Raw genomic sequence first — 20,223 nt, forward strand, 5'->3', positions numbered from 1 at the left:
CAACAAAGATAGGAAAAAAAAGAAGATGCTTCATAGCTAGCTACTAGCATGCCAACCAGCATCAATCTGTTTGCCCATCTACACATCCATCCTCCCTCAGACTTCACCACTGACCCTTTAAAGTGGCAGCAGCTCACCCTGCAGTTCTGAAGTGACATCAAAGCCTCTGAAGGTCGAACCGATCGACCTCACGACATTTGCAGCAGGCCAGCGGAGGGCATGAGGTGCTGCATTCAGTCATCAAAGACCGGCCCCCACATCCACTGAAGACTCTTTAACCCACGCTTTGTGGAGATGTGACTCAGCAGAGTGTGTGTGTGTGTGGTTGAGGCGTGCACTACTCAGACTCGTGCTCTGCCTCACATGCCCTGTCACAAACCTTCAGGGGCATCTCGACCTGGGGAGGGAAGCATAACACCAGCCACGTACGCACACTCACGGGGATATTTGGATGTTATTACAGTGAACAGTGGGGAGGCACACACACCCACAGAGGGAGACAGTTCAAAGTGTATAAACAACACCCCATGGCAACGGCCACACACACACACATGGAACAGGTTTAGGACACTTGTTGTTGATTGCAGATTTGTGAGATAGCAGGATACACACATGCAGAAGTCAACACACTGACAGCTCCATTATGTAACAGAGAAGAGCCTCTAAGATGTTTTTGGGAAATATCCACTTAAACAAATCAAGTGCTCTCCCAGGCTGCTGGACGTATTTAGTTTTTTTAGTTTTTTGTTTTTGCTCCGATGCCTGTAAACACATTGAATGTATTTAGAGTTTATGTTAACAGTTGAAACCAGAGAAGATGTATTCAGATAGAACAGTGTGCTCGGAGCAAATGTCAGCTACTCTTATAAATGTGTAATGCAGCTAATGAGATGAGTCTACCAGCTTCATCCTGACACACACATAGTGAACCCAACTGTATGCAAATGTAAAACCCATCCTTAGGTCAAGAGTTGAGACCTAAACAAACACTAACAATGAGCACAATTACCAGCAGATTGGCCTATTACCAAAATACACTGCATTCCAGTCTGGGTATGTGTAACCTTTGGTCCCTGTGTGTGTGTGTGTGTGTGTGTGTGTGCGCCATCTGCTGCTAACGAGCTCCGACTAAGCTAGGTCCAGGTGTTGGGAGTGTTTAGTGTACACTGAGAGTAGGGTTGAGAGACACACACACATGCAGCCTCCTAATTCGACATAATCTTGTGTGCCATCGGGTGAGACTTGACTAGCATGAAAGAGGAGCTTTGACCTTTCTGAGTAAAAGTTGGTTATTAGTTGGTAACCATGCCAACAAGCCGTCTCAGGAGAGTGTTACAGATGTAGGCCGACATTTAAAATCACCAACAGAAGCCTTAATCACTCTTTGTATTGCAGCAACTGGTGGCATCAGGGCTCAGGCTCACCCTGGCACACAAACTCCTGCTTTGTTTGTGTTCTTATGCCACATATTTGCACATTTACCCTCCTCTGCCAGCTCAGTATAATCTCTTCTATCTCCTGCCATCATGGGGGAGTCAGCAAAATGTTATCGCATTCAAGCGGAGGAGGAGGGGGAGGAGGAGGAGGACGGATATCACGTGGGTTCCGCTTCCTCGTGCCAGTCGGATGCAGGGGGCACAGGGGGGCGAGGATGCCAACAGGAGGTGGGCATGGGGCGCCAGGCAGAGGCTCCACACTGAGACGCATGCTTAATTAGCATCCAAGATGGATGGAGGGAGGGAAGAAAGGGATGGATGGATGGCAATACAGGAGGCTAATTATGCTGTTTGAAAAGAGACTGCGGAGTAAAGCGCCTTGGAAATCGTAGCATCTCAGACAGAGAGTGAAAGCGGCGCTCAGGCATTGTGTCAAAGCACTTGGGCTCTCATTTGGCGCTTATTGTATATATGAACATCACCAATTTTTACTGCACAGTCAAAAGTGCTCCAAGAAATTCATTTCCTGAGCTCTGGCAATACTTTCTGATGAATGCGACAGCTGTGCTGCAAGAGCTGAGTGCTGTGTGTGTTTCAATGCGTATCATCTGGCACTGTCGAGGCATAGCTTTCTAATTTGGAAAAATGGAAAAGTGACATTCTGCTCATTCACACTCACACACGCGCCAAGCATTCTGTCAGAGCATTTGTCAACTGGTGAATGGCGGCGCTTTGCAGTGACTCGACACAATTATACACTTTGCGGGGAAAAGAGATTAGTCTGTTATGTTTAAGCTGGTTCCCGTTCCCTGATGAGAATCTGTTGAAAGAATCCTGAAGATGCTCTGATTGATAAGGGTTTAACCACATGTCACAAGAAACAGGAAGTTCCCCATCGTGTGTGTGTGTGTGTGAATGTGACTTTTGTCACTTATAACGCACACATTTCCTCAACCTCATTTTCACTCTAACCTGGATGAATTTCATATTGCCGTTTTTACCCGTTGCCATGGTGAAACAGAGACTTGTTTTGTGGGTTTGTTTACTTGCGTGTGTGTCTTTGTACGCTGCAGCAGTATTTCAATCATCTGGTACTAAAGCCGGCTGTCTAATTTAGGGGGAAATGGGCTTCCGTCTGAAAAGCATCCATATGACAGGCATCCATAATGTGTGTGTGTGTGTGTGTGTGTGTGTGTGTGAGTTAATAAAGGGATCATCCAGACCTACGGCTGCAGGCTATTATGTTAATACAATCAATGGACAAAGAATTTCTCTCATTTTATCTAAACACACATTTCCTCCTCTGCTCATCATCATTCTCTTCGTTTGCCTTCTCTTTGTGACTTTATACTGAAGACATATTGTGCCGTCTTCACACAAACACACACACACACACACAGAAGGTCTCCCACCTGAGTCCCAGCTTCTCGCTGAGACTAATGCCCCCTTTACCTCACATTATGCATCTCTTTGCATAATGGCCCCTATCTAACCCACACATCCAAAGATGGAGTGTTCGCTTCCTGACATCATATTAAAACTGCGCACAAAGACACACAATTCTTCATGAGTACCACAATATTAGCATAAATATACTTTAGACACACACACACACACAAAGCCATTTTATGGAATAGAGTAGCAGCCTTGCCCCAGCCGTGGCTCTGATGTGCTTTCACTTCCTGGCTCTCGTTCAGAGACATTAGAGCTCCCTACATTACAGAGACATGCTAATGATATCTGGTAATGCTCCATCCACTGACATGCAGAATGAGTTTGAACTCGTACGTACATGCAAAACAGCAATAGAGCGCTCCGGCATGAACTCATTTGGGCTCTGTGTGTTTGTCTGTGTGGGTGTTTGGATCAAACTGTTTGCCTCTTTACATTTGCTTATGTGCACATCGCAGGGTTGTTATACGTTTGCCTGCCTTTTGTGTATTTGACCAGCATGCATGTGTCACGCTACACTGGCGTATGGCATGTTTGACCATAGAAATGTCCGTAGAGTAAACAGAGCCTGTGCTTGTATGTGAAAACTCGGAGCCCAGATTACAGATAATTGAAACTGTATGTTGCCTCCTCCTCCTCCTCCTCCTCTTCCTCCTGCCTCCAGGGAGGGTTTGTTTAAACGTCTTCTTGTATTGTTGAAATCTTACACCATGTCCACATGTGTGCTGCAGAATCTGATGTTGCATGTCAGCCTTCAGTTTGTATTAAGTCGATGGTTTTCACACCAAAAAAAAGACGTTCATGGGGCGCCATCACTGCACTGATCAGTGCATAAACAGTTAAATAAAGGTAAATCAAAATGTTGGTGTCAGATGAACCTCTTCTGTCATATGTAAACATGCGCTCATGGCTGTAATCAAGTCACATCCTGGTGTGTTATGGGAGTCTCAAAATATCATTTTCTTCACATGACTGTTTGCATGAAGCGTACACACACATGTACACGGCTGATACGTGGGTGGTGATGTTACCACATGTGCGGCTTTCCATGAGTCCTCACCCGAGGCTGCTTTAAATACTTTATGTACATGCAGTTAGAGTTAGCGTTCCACTGAAATATTACTGAGGTTAAACATGTGGCCGGAGGACATCTCCACTAGGATGTAGCTGCGTGAATATACCTCACAATTCACATTTTTTGAATGTGTTCTCATCCTTTGTTGTTGTCTTGTGTTTCCTCACAGATGGCACCCCGAGAATCCAGACCTGAGCCCCGCTATGAAGAGATAGACCGACAGTACCCCACACAGCCCAGGTGAGACGCGTGTGTGTGTGTGTGTGTGTTTTTCCCTCAGTGCAGGAAATGAGGGGATAACTTCTTGCTACTCCCTCTCTTTGTGTCTCCCCCACTCTCTCTCTCTCACACACACACACTGCACAGACTAATCCTCTTTGGAGCTTATAATTAAATCTGGAGTGTTTGCCTTGGGAGTGTCTACTCATCCCAGGAATAGGACTGATCAGCTCTCCAGAGAGCAGGGCACAGGCAGGAGGATCACACACACACACATGCACAGAGGATTCTCTAACCTCTAGTGTGTGTTTAATGGAACTGCGCATTCCCTGTGTTTATTTAACTTGTCAAATTATATAGCACACATACCTCTGAATATTCACTGTCCTCCAAGCACATGCAGAGCAGGCGGCGTCTCTGCGATGCTCGCGGCCCAGTAGCTAAGTGGAGCGTGGAGTGGCGTGGTGCGAGGAAAGTGAGAGGAGAGAGAGAGAGAGAGAGAGAGAGAGGGGGACACCGGGATGGAGAGGAGGAGAGTGAGGAGAAAGAGAAGAGTCATTTCACGGGTTATTGCCCCGCCTGATATGACAGGCACCAGGGAGCGCAGACATCGGCACCAGCTCAGGAGGGAAAACGGGGCACAGTGAGAGCCGAGGAGAGAGAAGGACGTGAGAGGAGCCAGGAGAGGGACGGAGAGACTGGATAACTGTACCTGTGGAGATGCAGAGGACGACCTTTGGCAGCTCACAGTTCATATAGTTTTGCCATTTTTGTGCCACTGAAGCCAAAATAATAAATAATATTAATGTTAGTATAAGTGCTAAATTCACGATTAGACATGCAGATACCCTTATTACCTCCAGAATTCGTCTCATTGTTTAACTGTTGTACTCCTCTTTGAAGTATTTTTTAGCCTATAGGATATCTTCCACTTGGAATGCATGTGGTACAGTTAACATGCTTCTGGGGACAGAGCAGAAAAGCAAGCGGCAGAGGAGCAGTGCCAGATTCCAGGCTCACATGTTTGTGTTCTTGTTTCTGATGTTCCTGTAAAGATAAATCACAACTGCTCGGTCCCCCCGAACTCCTCTGACTCTCTCCAGCATAAATACGGAGATGAGACGACGGAGGGGGCACAAATATATTCCGGGAATACATTTTTTTTTTTTTCATCGAGAAGGGAAAAAAAAAATACAGGAGAAAAAGACAGAGCAGACACAGCAGTGAATTGAATGCATTTTTCAAAGTGGAGCTGAACTTTGTGCAAAATCCCCCCGGGGGCCGCCATTATTGAAAGCCATTTCCTCTCAAAATGAGTGCGGCTCCACCATTGGCCTGGCTCTCATTAGCATACATTTGGCCTGCCTTTGTGTGGAGCCGGCTGGGGCTGCAGCTGGAGGGGTGGGAGTGAAGGAAGTGTGTGTGTGTCTGCAAGGATAGTACAGGAGTTAGAGCAAAGCATCTTAACAGATGGGAACATACGGAGGAGCCGGAGGATGGAGATGAAAACTGAGGTAGAAACAAGGTGTTGAGGCAGACGTTTAAATCCTACTGTCAGTCAGTGCATTCGGGTTTTACTAATGAAGGTGTTCCGACTGTTTTAAAGAACCAATAGACGTCAGAGTACAGCCTGTTAACAATTGAATTGTGTGGAAAAATGTCGTATCAAGATCTGTCCTCAGATCAGGAGTCTAGTGGTCTAGGGATGACTGAACAGGAGTGTGGGCGTCAGCCTGGGACATAGTGCTGAGGGCTAAAGCACAGCAGCCAACAAGAGAAGCTGAGGTCTGGTAGGAGGATTTGGACAGAAAGATGGAAGTGGCAGCGTGGAGCGGTTCGCCCTCAGGGAGCATGATAGTGCTACTTTGGCTCTTACCGCTCTCTCTCTCTCTCCACCAGCCATTAACTCTGGGGTGCAGCTCAGCCTCCGGACAGGCTCTGCACTTCGGGAAACACACACACACACACACAGTCACGCCGCCATATGGAGAACATTAACATCATTACCAATTCAAAGCAGCAGGTCATGGGCGCGGCGACCTGGCCCCGGGTTATCCAATCAGAGCACCCCTTGACCCTCTCCCCTAAGGTGATTGGATTAGGGGGTCGGCTTGGCGCAGCGACGTCGCTGGCCGGGGGCTGATAATTGGCTGATTAATGTGCAGCTGATGGTGCGGAGGCGCTGTGTGTTTCTCAGAGGCTTCTGCTCTCATCATGCACCTCCTTAAAAAAACAGAGGGCACCTCCTTGATTGTCCTCAGCATGTCGAGTGTCCTTTGGTATGTGGAGAACGTGTCGCTTAAGGACTGACCTTCCTGAAAAGTGCACGCACTCATCCCCCACTTGCTGCCACTTGGCTTTCTCAAGCATGTCTCAACCTTTTCACCCAGGTTGGCTCAGGCTCAGGCCTTAATGAGCTACAGTACATCCACGCTGGACACGGGCAAGAAAGAGCGGCTGTATTTATTGCTGTCATCATTTTGGCTCGGTCAAACTGGTTTGGATCTCCCAATGAATCCTGATGGCTTTTTCAAGGTCAGCGGAGAAATCAAATTGTAGCCTTCTTTATTAAAGCCCATTGCTGCCTCTCGCCGCTTCATAAGTGATCTACTGTTTTCCCACCCGCTGCTGTCCAGCTGTCGATGACTCACTTTAAACTCATCCAACTCAGTTATTGTCTTCATAAGTCATTTAATTTTCTGGAGAGTGTGCCCTATTTTTTTTTTTTTGCCCTATAACAGCTGGTAATGGCCCAGGCCTCCAGATGATTGGTTTAAAAGTTGCCCACCTTTTATTGTTAAACAATACCGATATATAAGCAGCATTTTTTGAGTGTGATTTCCCGAGAGGTGTCCCTGGTTTGTGGGGAAGGAGTGTTTGTCCAGCTAACCGTGTTTGTGCGCAGACATGGAAGAATGTAATGGAATCAGCAGTAGGAAATGAAAGGGCTTTAACCAGCTCTATCACATGCACAGCTGAGGCACCGCCGGCTCTACCTGTTTACAATAACTCCTCTCTTTGTCTCTCTCTCTCTCGCTCTCTCTCTGAATCCATCAATCCTCTTGTCTGCATTTTTCTGTCACTTCAGTTCATATCCCTCTTTGTATCTCTCTCTCCCTCCTCCGTCTCCCAGGTCTGTGTAAGGGAAAATGAAATCATCACTTTATAAATAAAACAAAAGATATAGACTCCAAGGTCTCGGTGCTCCCTGTGAGCTCACTGAGAAATACAAAGACTGTCATGTACAAGTCTGCATGACATCCAGTCCACGGATGGGCAGGAGTCTGGCAGTCTCTATGAATTTAAATGCTCCTATTTGCAGAAAATAAAATATAATACAATAGACTAGAGTGAACCTATTCTGAACTGTGGAGGGGAGGAAAGTTTTTTTTTTTTTACCAAAAAAGAAAAGCCATCTGTTTCTGTCATCAGTTATTACTTTACTGCTTCTCCCCCGGCACGTCTCTGTTACATGATTACTCTCTTTCTGTCCAAGAAGTAAATCTGACCTGTGGCTGTGGTCTTCTGGTGCTGGAAGAATCCATTTTTTCTGGAGCAGCTGCAGCTAAATGCCTTGAAATTTCTTCATCATTTATGTGTAGTCCTGTTGATTAAACACTTATTGGTAGTCATGATGTCACCCAAGTGATGAATGAGGCATTGACTGCTGCCGTGTTCTTAGTTTACACACACCGGTGCCTCCTAAACATTTTTTACAGTAATTGATGAGCGCTCTCCTCAGACCGGCTTCAACTTATCACTACTCCGAACCACAGCTTGTCACATATTAAGCAGTTTTGCCTGAACGTACATTTTAATGTGTTTGGCAGTGAGGTGCAGCAGCAGCTGCTTTTTTTTTTGTTTTTTTTGCAAAGTAATTAATTTATTTTGCATGCAACGCATGTCTGGTGACACTGGCAGATGTGCACGCATATGTATCTGAGTGTTCCCTTTATCTTCCAACTGAGAACATTAATATATTTAATGTGCAGGATGTCATTTAAGGCGGCATCTGTGTCAGTTAAGGGAGAATTTGTCTACACGTCTCTCCTGTAGAGATCTCCAGATGCATGAATGCATGACAAAAGCCCGGTCATTAAATGTGATGATCATCTGATGATGATCAAAATGGGTTGATTTGTAACTAAAGAACATTTTTTTGAACAAATCAGTCCAGATTTAGACAGAAAAAGTGTTTCCAGGGGGAACCTAAAATGTGACGGACCTTCCTGGAAAAGACGCTTGAAGCCTGTGACTCTGTGAGAATATAAGCAAAAGAAGCCATTGTGTGTTCAGGTCTGTAAACACAGCTTTCATTAAGAGTCTTGTTTTTCCGAGTTGAATCCACCGTGTGTGTGTGTTTGCTTGACAGAGACACATGGTTGTTTTCCAGCTGTTTGGTTGGTGCAAAGCACTTAGGAGGACTGAGGGGAGCAGGGTGGTGAGAGTGAGGGTGTAATAAGTATGGGTGGGGGTTACTCATTTCCTCCTTCCGTTTCCTTGGGGCAGGTGCAGGATAAACCTTGAGCACCCTACCACCATACAGGCAAATTCTTCACTGTCATAAGGCGGAAACTATTCCTAAACAGCAACACACTCTGATGGTCCCAGATGGGCGTTTTTCTTGCACTCTTGTAATCATACACTCCTGACACATTCACACGCATAGCTATGGATGTAATATACAGTCTGTTACATGCACTCAGAGGGGGGGTTGGGAGTGTGTGGTTTATGGCAGTATAGTTCTCAGAGTGTGAGTCAGATGTATTAGGCGGCGTGTTATTACAGCTCTCCACTCTAGTCGGTCCCTGCGGTTCACATCACACCTTGTGCCGATGCTCCATATAGACCACGGAGGGACGGACGGACGGCTGTCTCATCTGTCTCTCTGCTAAACATAGCCCGCAAATCTGCATCTTCAGACTTATTTATTTGTTTCCGGCGCTCCTTGCGGAACCCCTCTTAATTTGCATGCGATGTTTTTTTAAATTTCACATTTTTTTTGACATTTCAAAAGTGCACGCGTGAAACTTTACTTGACAGCACAATCAAAACACACCTACTGTCTGCTTGTCTCCCGTTGTCATAAGCTCCTTTCAAACCAGATTAGCGGCACTGGCGGAGCTCCTTTTAATTGTCATTACCGACGGCAAACAACATTTAAATCCGGTGGGAATCTGCCATGTTCACCACGTTTTTTTTTTTTTGTTGTTTGTTATAAATAACAGCTGTGGAGTGAATTTCCATTTTCGTCTGTAGGCAACTGGAACACGGTCATAGTTTTTCCCTTTTCTCTTGTGTGTATTGTCTTCCAATTACGCAAGTTAACGTGTAAACAGCGCTCTCCTTCTGTGCGCTCCTCTTCCTCATTCACTTAGGCCCCGTTCACACTGGAGAAAGTCATTCCAGCTAGAGTAGGATTGAGCCCAGACAGCCTTTAAGCTGGATGCGTTCAGACCTACTCAATCCGGCTTCATCCAGCGTGTTTGCTGTCCTCCAAACCACTAGGTGGTGCCTCGTAATATACAGAGTCCGTTCATGCCGCGGTAGGACCGCGTGTGCGCATGCGTCATGCGTTCTTTTTGTCCCATGTAGCACATCGCTAACCGGAAGTAGCATGTCGCTAACCGGATTCGCGAGCCACATTTGCGTTCACACCTGAGCCACATTTGAGCCAATCTGGCTAGATCCACCCACGAGAGGTGGAGAGGTGATTGAAATCAAACTGGATACTGCCGGATTCGAGGTGTTCACACTCAGAAAAAACACATCTGGATAGGCTCGAATCCCGCTTTAGCCAGATTTTTTTTCCCCAGTGTGAACGGGGTATTACAGGAAAAGCTTTATTTGCTGCGGTTTGAAGACAAAAGGGCCCACTGAACACACTCGCTTTCCTCCATCTTCCAACCAGGCTGGAGCCAGCTGTGTGACCCAGGGATGAGGAACGCTCTGTGGGTCACTGAGGCCCATGGACCCCCTAATCCCCCCAGCTGCTTGGCCGGACACACACAGATACATATGTTTGCAGGCGGTCGTGCCATTAGCTACCTCACAGTCTCCCCTTCATGTTTTTTATGCTAATATTCACTACTCGGTGTCCTCCTCCTCGGGGTCAAAGGTCACCTTCCTACTTGGTTTAGCACTTAGTCATCCAGAAAATGAGACAGTGGAAGAATTAATTAAGCTTTTAATTTAATGCCACTTCAAGCATAGGAGGCTGTCAGGGATTGAAGTTTATGCACAGGATGTTGCGTTATGGAATGGTTGGTCCTTTGCCCTGAGAGGCAGAAGAGGACACTGAAATCAGAAAAGGCATAAAAAGGTATGAAGGAGAGAGAGCATGCCGAGGTTTTGGAGAGGCATGAAGACGTATATGCAGGGGGAAGAAGAGTAAGAGAAGAAAAGGGGGAAGCCGGCTGACGTTCCTTCCTGTCCTGGGTGGCCCTGAGTCCTGTTGAGGACCCAGGTGTTCCCTCTCCTTTATCCCCGCTTCACTCCATCCCTCTTTCTTCCTGGCTCCCCTGGTGGCCTTCAACCATTTAATCTGGATTAATGAAGAGGCTGACCTTCGCCACTCTTTCTTTCTTTCCAGTCTGCACAAGAGCTTTCCAGGGAGGAATATATTATTCTACACCCAGACTCCACATCTGCTTCTGTCTCCCCACATCTCTCTTCTCTTTTTTTTTTCCACCTCTCAGATTCCTCTTGTTTTCATCTTTTTTTTGCTTCCTCTATCCTTTTTCTTTCTTATCTCCACTCTTGTCTGTATGTGTGTGTGTGTCTGTGTGCAACACACTCCGCTGACTGACAAGGGGGTGCTGTTCACTGCCGGGACCACCTGTGTATCCTGTTTGGGTGGTCAGGCCCTCCCAGCACACAGAAAACACACATATAGAAATCCACGTCACCGCTGTCCGTGAATATCCTCAAGGGAAGCCTGCTGAAGACACGGCACACACACTCACAAAGCGAGCTACTTAATCTGTGGTGAGTGAGTCATTCTAATTGGCCAGTCAACAGGTGCTGAGCTGGGCTGCACAGAGGAGACACAGAGATATGATTACAGAACAAGGGAGCGGCTAAGCTCAAAGCTTCTGTATAATAACTACAGTGGGAGCCATTGTTGAAGTGTGGGGAGTAAATATGGAAATGTGTTTTGCAGCAGAGAAGTGAGAGCAGTGCCAAGAAGTCCACAAAGACCGGTTGGACTGAGCCAGAAGGGGTTTTTTGGAGGGTCTATGGGCGTCCTGCATCCTAATCCATGCCAAAAGCTCTGGTTTATGATGCTGATGGGACTCTTGCAGCTCACCACTTTTAAAAATAGGAGAGTTTCCCTTACATCCTGGCCAATGAAGACTTGCCTTTATTTACTCGCTGTAGCTAAACATGTTTGTCACTCAGCACTGGAAACAGCACATAAGGTGGAAAACATTTGGGCCTGTATGAAAGGTGAGCAGCCCTCCCCGCCGTCTCTCCTCGCTCTCTTCTCCTCCTCCTCCTCCTCGTCCCCTCTCCCTTGCTCCTTCCACCTCCCCTAGGCCCGCGTGTCGCCTTACCCAGGGGTTTAGCCCCCTAATCACCCACAGCTAGTAGGAGGGAACCGGAGACTTCCAGCTGGCTGCCTCGTTATTGCAGACTCCTGGGACACAAACACATTCCTGCACACACAAGCTAAACACACTCTCGCAGCCTCATATATGCTTACCAAGGCATGTGCTGTTATCTCTTGGCATCTCTCCATCCAACTCGATCCTGCCAAGGCCGCAGCCTCACCATGTAAACTGAATAACAGAAGGAGGCTTAACCGCAAGCAAGAGAGGGTCAAATCTGTGGCACGTCCTCCAAACCAGTTTAAACCAGGCTCGACGTCGCCATCCTCTACTCACCCGTGTGTGTTTTTTTTTTTTTGCCTCTCATTTCTCTTTCAGGAGGGATCCATATGACTACCCAACCCACTCCAGGCCGGTGCCGAGAGAGCAAGGCCCCTACCCCAGCTCCAGCTCCAGCCGCCCACCGCACCCTCAGTCCAGCACCCAGTCCCAGCAGGCGTCCAGCAACCAACGCTACCACCCCTCATCTCCCCACACAGGACAGCACCACCGTGCGGCCATGAGGCAGGACGTCCCCCCGTCCCCCACCGCAGGCCGCAGAGGACGGCAACACCGCGACGCCGTCGGAGGGCGAGGCGACGGGTACCGGCAGGCCAGCCCGGGCCGCTACATCAGCCCCGAGCGCTACCGCTACGGAGACGAAAGACAGCCTGACCCGAGGCGGAAGAACCCCGTGATAGGCGCAGTGTAAAAGGTAGCCCCCTCCCTGACAGCAGTAAGCGGCTGAGATGGGGCCTGTGTGCATACTGTTTATACATAAATTAAGTCTCAGAGATATATAAAGCAAACTTAGTGCCAAATGTAGTGTTGTATATAAATCCAGTATATTCCAAATGCAGTGCTGACTTGCATTTTGCACAAGCTGATCAAACAGAAGGAAGCAGAGAGACATCACCTTGACCCGGCAGACAGCTCTAACATAAGACAGACAGGAAGTAAAGTCGACAAACAGGAAGAGGAAGTACCTCCCCTTCAAAGTGCGTCCTCGTCCTTGATGTTTTGTCGCTCGGACTTCCTTTACATCCTGCTATCACAGTGTTTTTGTTGTGTTTTTTTTTGCCTTTTTTGATTATTGTGGCTGATACCTTTATTGTGCAATTGTGAGTTTATTTGTGGTGTTTCTGATCAAATGTATGAATTGTGATGTGGACACAGTGACCCAGCACTGAAAACTAAACGTGTCAAAGGTTTTTTTTTTTTTTTTTTTTTTTTTTTTTACAAATATTTTGCATTAAATACTGAAACTCTCGTCCTGCTCCACACTCCAATTCATTTCATCCTTTATCACCATTTAACTGATTAGCACAGTTTCAAATATGCAGCTGACAACACCATGAGTCATCACTTTGAAAAAATTCATTACGGCATTCAAGCTTAATTTCTGGGAGCACAATCTCTAGATAAATTTGCCCTGCCAGATGACTGATAAGAGTAGCCAGCATCCTGATAATGACTAAATCATCTTCAACAATTAGAGGCAGGGAAATCTCCACTAGAAACTGATTACTGCCAAATTTGCTCTCAGAAATGAAGATGGCACTGATTGGTGAAATTAGACTTGAAATGGGGAATAATTAGTGTGGAGAAGGCTTTTTCTATCGGTTAATGTTTAATTAGCGTCAAGGCCAACAGAGGCCGGGCCTCTGCTGATCCGTCTAGTCTGCGCCTCGTCTCCTGTCTTGACTGAAGTGCACCTTTCAGACCGACCACAGTCGCTTTTAGAGTCAGATGATCCTAATCTACTTCAGAGGAAGTCACAATAATGAACAAGCGCTTATTGTAACGCATTTCAGGAGGAAGAGACTGCTGTCTGCACACCATCCTGGGGAAACAGCCCACAAAAAAATCTTCCGATTACCTAATCCAGCTCCCGCTGAGATGAAAAGCCGCTGCAGATAAATGTAAATAAAAAGCTTCTTTTTACACACGCCTATGCATGCAGCTAATTAACAGTCACGTGTGATGGTCACAATGCCATCATGCTGGTGCCGTAATGCCATTATGTCACGGTTAATGAAAATACAGCTTCTATATTTGTCGGCTGATGCAAAAAAATGCTCCATTTTATTCATTTAGAATGCAAAATAAAACCCAACAGTTTCCAAGCTCAGGTGTTGGTGCTTCAAGATTCTAAATGATGGCTGAGATTATGCACTTCAGAACAGTGAGGATTGGCACGGTGCTTCCTGTGGGCCATGTCTTCACACGGACTTACAGCACTTAAAGTTGGCTTACCGCCTCCTTCAAGTGCTTGTGGTCATTTTGCTGCCAAAGAGAATAAACAACAGCAACTGATATGCAGGAATTAATTACGTTTTACATCCATTAAACAAAAGCAGGAGTGCTCAGCTGTAACAGCTTCTCTCCTCGGTTTATGTAATCAGTCACAGTCTGAGTGTGTGTGTGTGTGTGTGTCTTATGAGTGTCTCTCCTCTTTGTTCATGGTTGTTCTTTTGTTCGATCACATGACACACACACACACACACACACACACACACTCTCAGGCTTGCTGCAGTCATGGTCATTGAGTCGCTGACAGACGTCAGTCAGTGGCCGTGTGAGGTCGTTCTCCTCTCACGCGGCCTGACCTGTGATTCGGAGACAGACCTTTTTTCTTAAAAGCTTCTTATCTATTCACTCAGCCTGCTTTTGTTCCAGCTCCTCGATCCTCCGTTCTTTTTTTTGTGTGTTTTGTTTTATGAGATCTTTTTCTGTGAATTAATTTGACACCTCATAAGCTCACTCTTTTTTCTTTTTTTTTGGAAGGCAGGAGCACGCGCTCTTCCCCAGTCCATTGTCATGAACCTCAGGTTGTGGGAGAATTCCCTTGTTATGTTCTCTTAGCATTACCCATTCTGCCAGCGCCCCTGCTGAACACCTTAGCTTGTTAGCATGTGTCAATCAAAAAGGCGAGCTCTGGGGAGGGCAAAGTGGAGAGCTCAAACTGTTATCTCTCTCCCGCACAGCTCCCCAAAAACAGGAAGAGAAAGATGGAGGAGGCACATGCAGTGGATGTATGTGAGGACTGAAGGCCCCGCGCTGACCTCGCTCCCGCTCTTTCATCCTCTTCATTAAAGGCACATTCCACCATATTAGCCCGCTGTCCTTCTGTCCTTCACCTGCTGCTATTCATTTCAATCGAGCCCCTCGTTAAGGCATCACAGTCGAATCGAGTGTAGGCCGAGCCGATCGGAGCTCCTCATTTAATTATACAGTTCATTAGAAATGTGCCCCCCCCCCACCTCCCCTTCCCCAGGTCTGAGACAGGCCATGGGAATAGCTGGTGGCTAATGTGCAGTTTAAACGGCCTGAATATGGAGATGGGTGGAGTTATGGATTACCATTACCCTTTAGTTAGCCTGCCCTTCACCCACCTCACTCGCTTTAATGTCTGCCGTGTAGCCTTTTGATACAGTATCACTCAAGTTAAGAGTGTGCTCTTCCATCCAGCGTGTTTGTTTGATATTGTTCATGAACTGTGAAATTGAATTTCCACAGTTGGGCTGATATTGGAAATAATTTCATATCCTGTGCAATATTCGTGCATGGTTTAACCTTGTGCTGTGTTTAAGACATCCATTTTTACTTAATGTCTCCAGTTTTTTTTTTTTTTTTTGCCTCTTTTTGCTGCATCTCTCTTCGCCCACACACCACAGCCAGGCCACCAACCACCATCTTTTTTTTTTACACCAAATGTTGCCATGGCAACGTGGCCACAGCTCCTGGCACAGTACCCCCCCCCCCCTTATTCCCTCTTCCTTTTGTTAGAGCTGATGACATCGTTGTGTGTCTTTTTGACGTGTTATATTGGAATAGATGCAGAATGAGTCCTCTGTGGACTCCCACCTGAGTAGAGCAGCTCACTCCCAGGATGAGAGGGGGGACTACATTGTTTATTTGCTTCCTTAGCTGAGAGGAGGATCGGGCCGCGGCATCCTAACCCTCCAGAATCTTCTCTTTATTTATATACATATCTCTCTCTCTCACACAGCCTTCTCATCTTTCCCCTTCGCTCCCACAATAATGAAAGACACCCAAAAAGCAGCGTGCAGCTAACCTGAGAGCTAGCAGCGTGGCTGAGTGGGCTGTGATGTGGCCAGCAACAGCTGAAGTCCGTGACCCCTGGACCCCATCCATCAGGCTTTCAGCACCAGCTCTGGCCTCTGACACACAAAAAAAAAAAACTTCAGCCAGGGAATGGAAGCACGCAACTGGGAAATGCATCAATGTCAGAGAGACACTGGAACCATATAAAATTATACGTGCGTCCAACAACTGACATGCATGCAGTGAGTGCGGCGGCTGTGCATGTGAACATAAAGTTATAAATGTTTCCAGAAGTTCTGCGGTTGCCAAATTGTGGTTTTATGTGTGCCCAGACTGAGCTGTCTGTCATGCACTCGCTGCTTGTATATTAAGTTCTTTTTCTATGCAGTCTCATCACACACACACACACACACGTGTCACCAGTATATATGTGTGTGTGTGTGTGTGTAGCAGAGGCTCAGCTGACCGCCTGGCAGCGGCTGTGATATTGGCGCCCTTCTCATACAGATGCCAGGTGTTTTGCTTGGCAGTCGGTGCCGCTGGGGGTGAGCTTGTGTCAGGAGTGTTGGGTTGCTATGAGCGGCAGGGGAAGGATGTGGGTAATATGTGATGTGTCCCTGTTAGCCCGGGCCGCTCGGCTAAGATGGGAGAGCTGCCAGACCCAGAGAGGAATCAGAGGCCGTTTAGTTTGTGAGCTTGAGCTTGAAAGCAGTGTGTGATAAGCCAGTAGAGCCACACTGAGATTCAAAGCTGAAGCATCATTATTAATCAATATAGGCACAAGTAATAAAGACATATGTTAGCTTAGCTTAGCACAAAAAAAAAATGAAAGTTTCCAAATCACGTGTCCATCCTGCAGCCCGGGTTGTCTTATTTCCGGGCTCATTTTCATGTCGCAGAGATGGTCATTCCAGCGTGGATTAGATAAGGGTGAAGACAAAGTGGAGCCTCATTGGAAAGTCACTGTAGCAGCCAGCAGTGTAATCCATCCACACATTCCTTCCAGAGAATGCCAAACAGCTCGCTGAAAATGAGCTGCCGACCTGACTCCATTAGATCTCTGCCTCTGTCTCTCTGCTTTCTGCCTTTTCAAAAACACCTCACACACACACTCTCCCTCTCTCTCCCTCTCTCTCTCTCTCTCTCTCTCTCTGGTGTGCCTGCCACCAGCTTCATTAGCACTAAGAAATGTCCTGCTCATTAAGGCGAGGCAATTAGTCACTAATTGAGAAGCTTTTTGCAGTGAAGACAAACTTGCTTCCTGGAGGTGTGTGTCTGCATTTGACCAGTTTGTACGTCCACCTCCAGGACTTTCCTGACACACTATTTGTTGCATCATCATTTATTGTTTTGCAGTTTTCTGAGCTTCTTTAGTCAGAAACAAAAGGGTTAATAGGTAGTTTACCGCGCCTTCCCCTTCATTATACCTCCTTTCTAGACATAACAGTCGAACCGCCACCGCTACACACACACACACACGTACACAAAAACACAAGGTACCAACTGCCTGCCCTTCTCACTCCACAGCTCGACTTTCTATCCCTCCTTCTCGTTGTTGCCTCACTCCTGCGTCTCCTCTTTCCATTCTGTCACTCCTCTCCCACAATTCTTTGCAGTCCAGAGATAAGCTGTGTGATCGGGAGGAAATGACACACACACACACAGTCTGCCAGTCTCTTCCAACTTTTTTTTTAATGTTAAATCCTTTGCAGGCTTGTCCTGTAGGGGGCAGCCTTCCTTGTGTACGTGCCTGACCTCCTCTCTGATTTAACTACACATTCCCTGGCCCCAGCCTCACACTCCTCATTTTGAGTGATCCACAATCTTCCTCCAACAAATGGAGATTTCTCACAGAACAGCCCCACACACTGTGGATTTCCCCAGTAAACAGCACAGATCTGTGGCCTGCCTGCTCCATGACCACCCTCTGAGAGTCTGTTTTCCTAACACGCCTTATCTCAGCCCACCCCCGATTCAAACAGGGAGAGAGGGGCAGTGGAGGAGCTGAGCCGGGGATTCCCTGTGTGCTTTGCTTAAATTCCCAGCTTGCACACACACACACACACTCGTGCACATACACATGCAGAATAGAGTTGCCTTTGTAGAGTCACTGTGAGAAGTCACATACACTCCGCTGCTATCAGCAAGTTTGGCCGCACGAAAGCCAGAGGCTTAGTCTGCTGCAGCCATGAAGGACACTCTGCACGAGTAGCAGAGACACCCTGAGGGGCCAGGGCCTGTGGGTGTCCGTGAAGGCAAGTCACATCCTATTCCTGCTCAGGAGTGTGTGCGTGTCTGTCTGTGTGTGTGTGTCCATTCATGACAGGATGCTGCTGCTCTTTTAGTGGCATTCTCTGGGTTCCTGCTGTATTTTTCATGTAATAAGGTTGATTGTCTCTTCCTCACACGTCTCAGCAGCTGTTTGGAGTCACTTTAATAACTCTTCAGCGCTGTCCGCAGGCTTCCTGCTGCTGCCAAACCAAACAATGATATTGGATGAATCTGCACCCCCACGTTAGGGTCAGAAGCACTGCAATATTTCTCACTTTGTGCCAGCAAACATGCACATTTGAATAAAACATACACAACTAGTGTGTGACTAGTGCAAAGCCTGGCATGCCTCTGCAGCAGCATCCCTCCTCCTCCTCCTCCTCCTCTTTAGTAAAGCATATTGATGCAGTGTGAGGAGGTTAAGCCTTCGGTTTAGTGTCCGGGCGGCCATGACATTCTGCCTCGCCGGCCTGTAATTGACTCATCGGCGTGTGTATCAGTTAAAGCTCCGCTCACCTGCTCTGCTGGTGTCAAGGGGGTCTTGATTGACAAGCTGCTCTAATGCCCCGGCTCTGCAATTTGGAGCTCACTGAGAGTTTCTCCGTTTTTTTTTTTCTTTTCTGGCAGGTACTTGTTTTCATACATTTGTTTTTTTCCTTGGCATTCCTCACGCTTGTTGTGTTTCTGCTTGTCAACCTGTCTCCTCCACAGTTTTTATCTTCCTCCTGGTCTAACCCAGACCTTCCTCCTCCTCCTCCTCCTCTTCTGTGTCAGTTCGTGTTAAAGTAACAGCGCCCTGCAGAGACCAGCTGGGGGTCTCAGATTCTCTGGAAAGTTTGCTGCTCATGCTACAGGCATGCTCTTCTGCCTTTGGCTTGGTTTCAGCTGTCTACTCCTGTACATGTACACACACATGATGCAGACACTCTCTCTCTCTCTCTCTCTCTCTCCCACACACTCTCACATGGACCATATGTTCAGCCTCCCCCAGTGATCGGACCCCGGTACAGGAGCTATTATCTATTTAAGGCCACTAACTCTGCGGATTAGATCAAGATTCAGCCTCATAATGGCCGGCCCTGGCACAGCACCCCGCTTCAATTAAAGGCTCCGACACACACACAGGCGCTCCTGTCAAAATAATGTGATCTCACTCACACACGGATGTGATCACACATACGAGGAAAAATGGCGCACTTTTTTAATGTTTTTTTTTTCTTTCCAGCTGAAATTTACGTCATCTGGAAAAATGTACGCCTGCTCACATGAGGTGACAGAAGGTAACGCAAATCACAGGTTATTATTAGCAACACCTTTTATTCAAACTATCTAATATGAGGATGTTAATTTGTGCCCTTTATTAAAACCTACGACACATGTGAGCTCCCCTCGGATTCTGCAGGGACCTGGGGAGGGCCTCTCCATGACTTAGCCTGTGGGAAAAAAAGCTAAGCTAACCTAGCTCATGTGCACAGAATGCAGTTATATTATGTTTATTTTTTTTTTTTACAAGCATTTTAGAAGACCTCCATACACACACACACACACACACACACATATAAATGCATGCATGGGCTAAAGGTACACACTTTTTCAATTATGGCCAGCCTGCAAACATGGCTGACTGTCATACACACACACACACACACACACGCAGTCTTCCCATAATGATGCTATTCTGGGCGTCCATTTTTATTTGTTTGTATCATGGAAGCAGCTCCACAGAGTACTTAGAGTTGGGAATGTTAGAATAATGAGGCAGGCCTGTAAATAATGAAACAAAGGATGTAGTGCATCAATTAAGAGCCATTTACGGGTCCACAAGCCATCTCATCTGTATGTGTGTGTGTGTGTTTGTGTGATTTCAAGTGTTTTTGTGTTGTTGTTTTTGTGTGTGCAGATTCGTCCCCCGCGCGCCGCTCACGTCCTTCTGAAAACACATTAATCAAATTGTGGAACATCACAGTCTCCTCTGATATGAAAATGAGCCGTCCGGAACCACAGTGAGGACATTGTCACTGTAATTGCTCTTTGACAGCTACACACACACACACACACACACACAATCTTTAATTGCCTCCAAAATGTTTATGTCAAGATGGCGTTGCTAAGA

At 46.8% G+C, this 20,223-nt stretch overlaps 1 protein-coding gene across 3 annotated transcripts in view; it reads left to right on the forward strand.

Annotated features, from left to right (window-relative positions):
* The window catches only part of LOC114432213 (partitioning defective 3 homolog B-like), a 96,575-nt gene extending 80,655 nt beyond the window's left edge, over nt 1–15,920 (forward strand). For 2 of the 3 annotated variants that reach the window (XM_028400086.1, XM_028400089.1), the window contains exons 23-24: nt 4,133–4,203; nt 12,111–13,041. In XM_028400086.1, coding sequence (XP_028255887.1) covers nt 4,133–4,203; nt 12,111–12,483 — 444 coding nt within the window. In that variant the 3' untranslated portion in view covers nt 12,484–13,041. Of the gene's footprint in view, nt 1–4,132; nt 4,204–12,110; nt 13,042–15,783 lie in introns of those variants that run through there. The other variant, XM_028400087.1, reaches the window with a different exon arrangement.
* The last annotated feature ends 4,303 nt before the right edge of the window (nt 15,921–20,223 follow it).

This window comes from Parambassis ranga, chromosome 2 (genome assembly GCF_900634625.1).
Source record: "Parambassis ranga chromosome 2, fParRan2.1, whole genome shotgun sequence".
NCBI lineage: Eukaryota > Metazoa > Chordata > Actinopteri > Ambassidae > Parambassis > Parambassis ranga.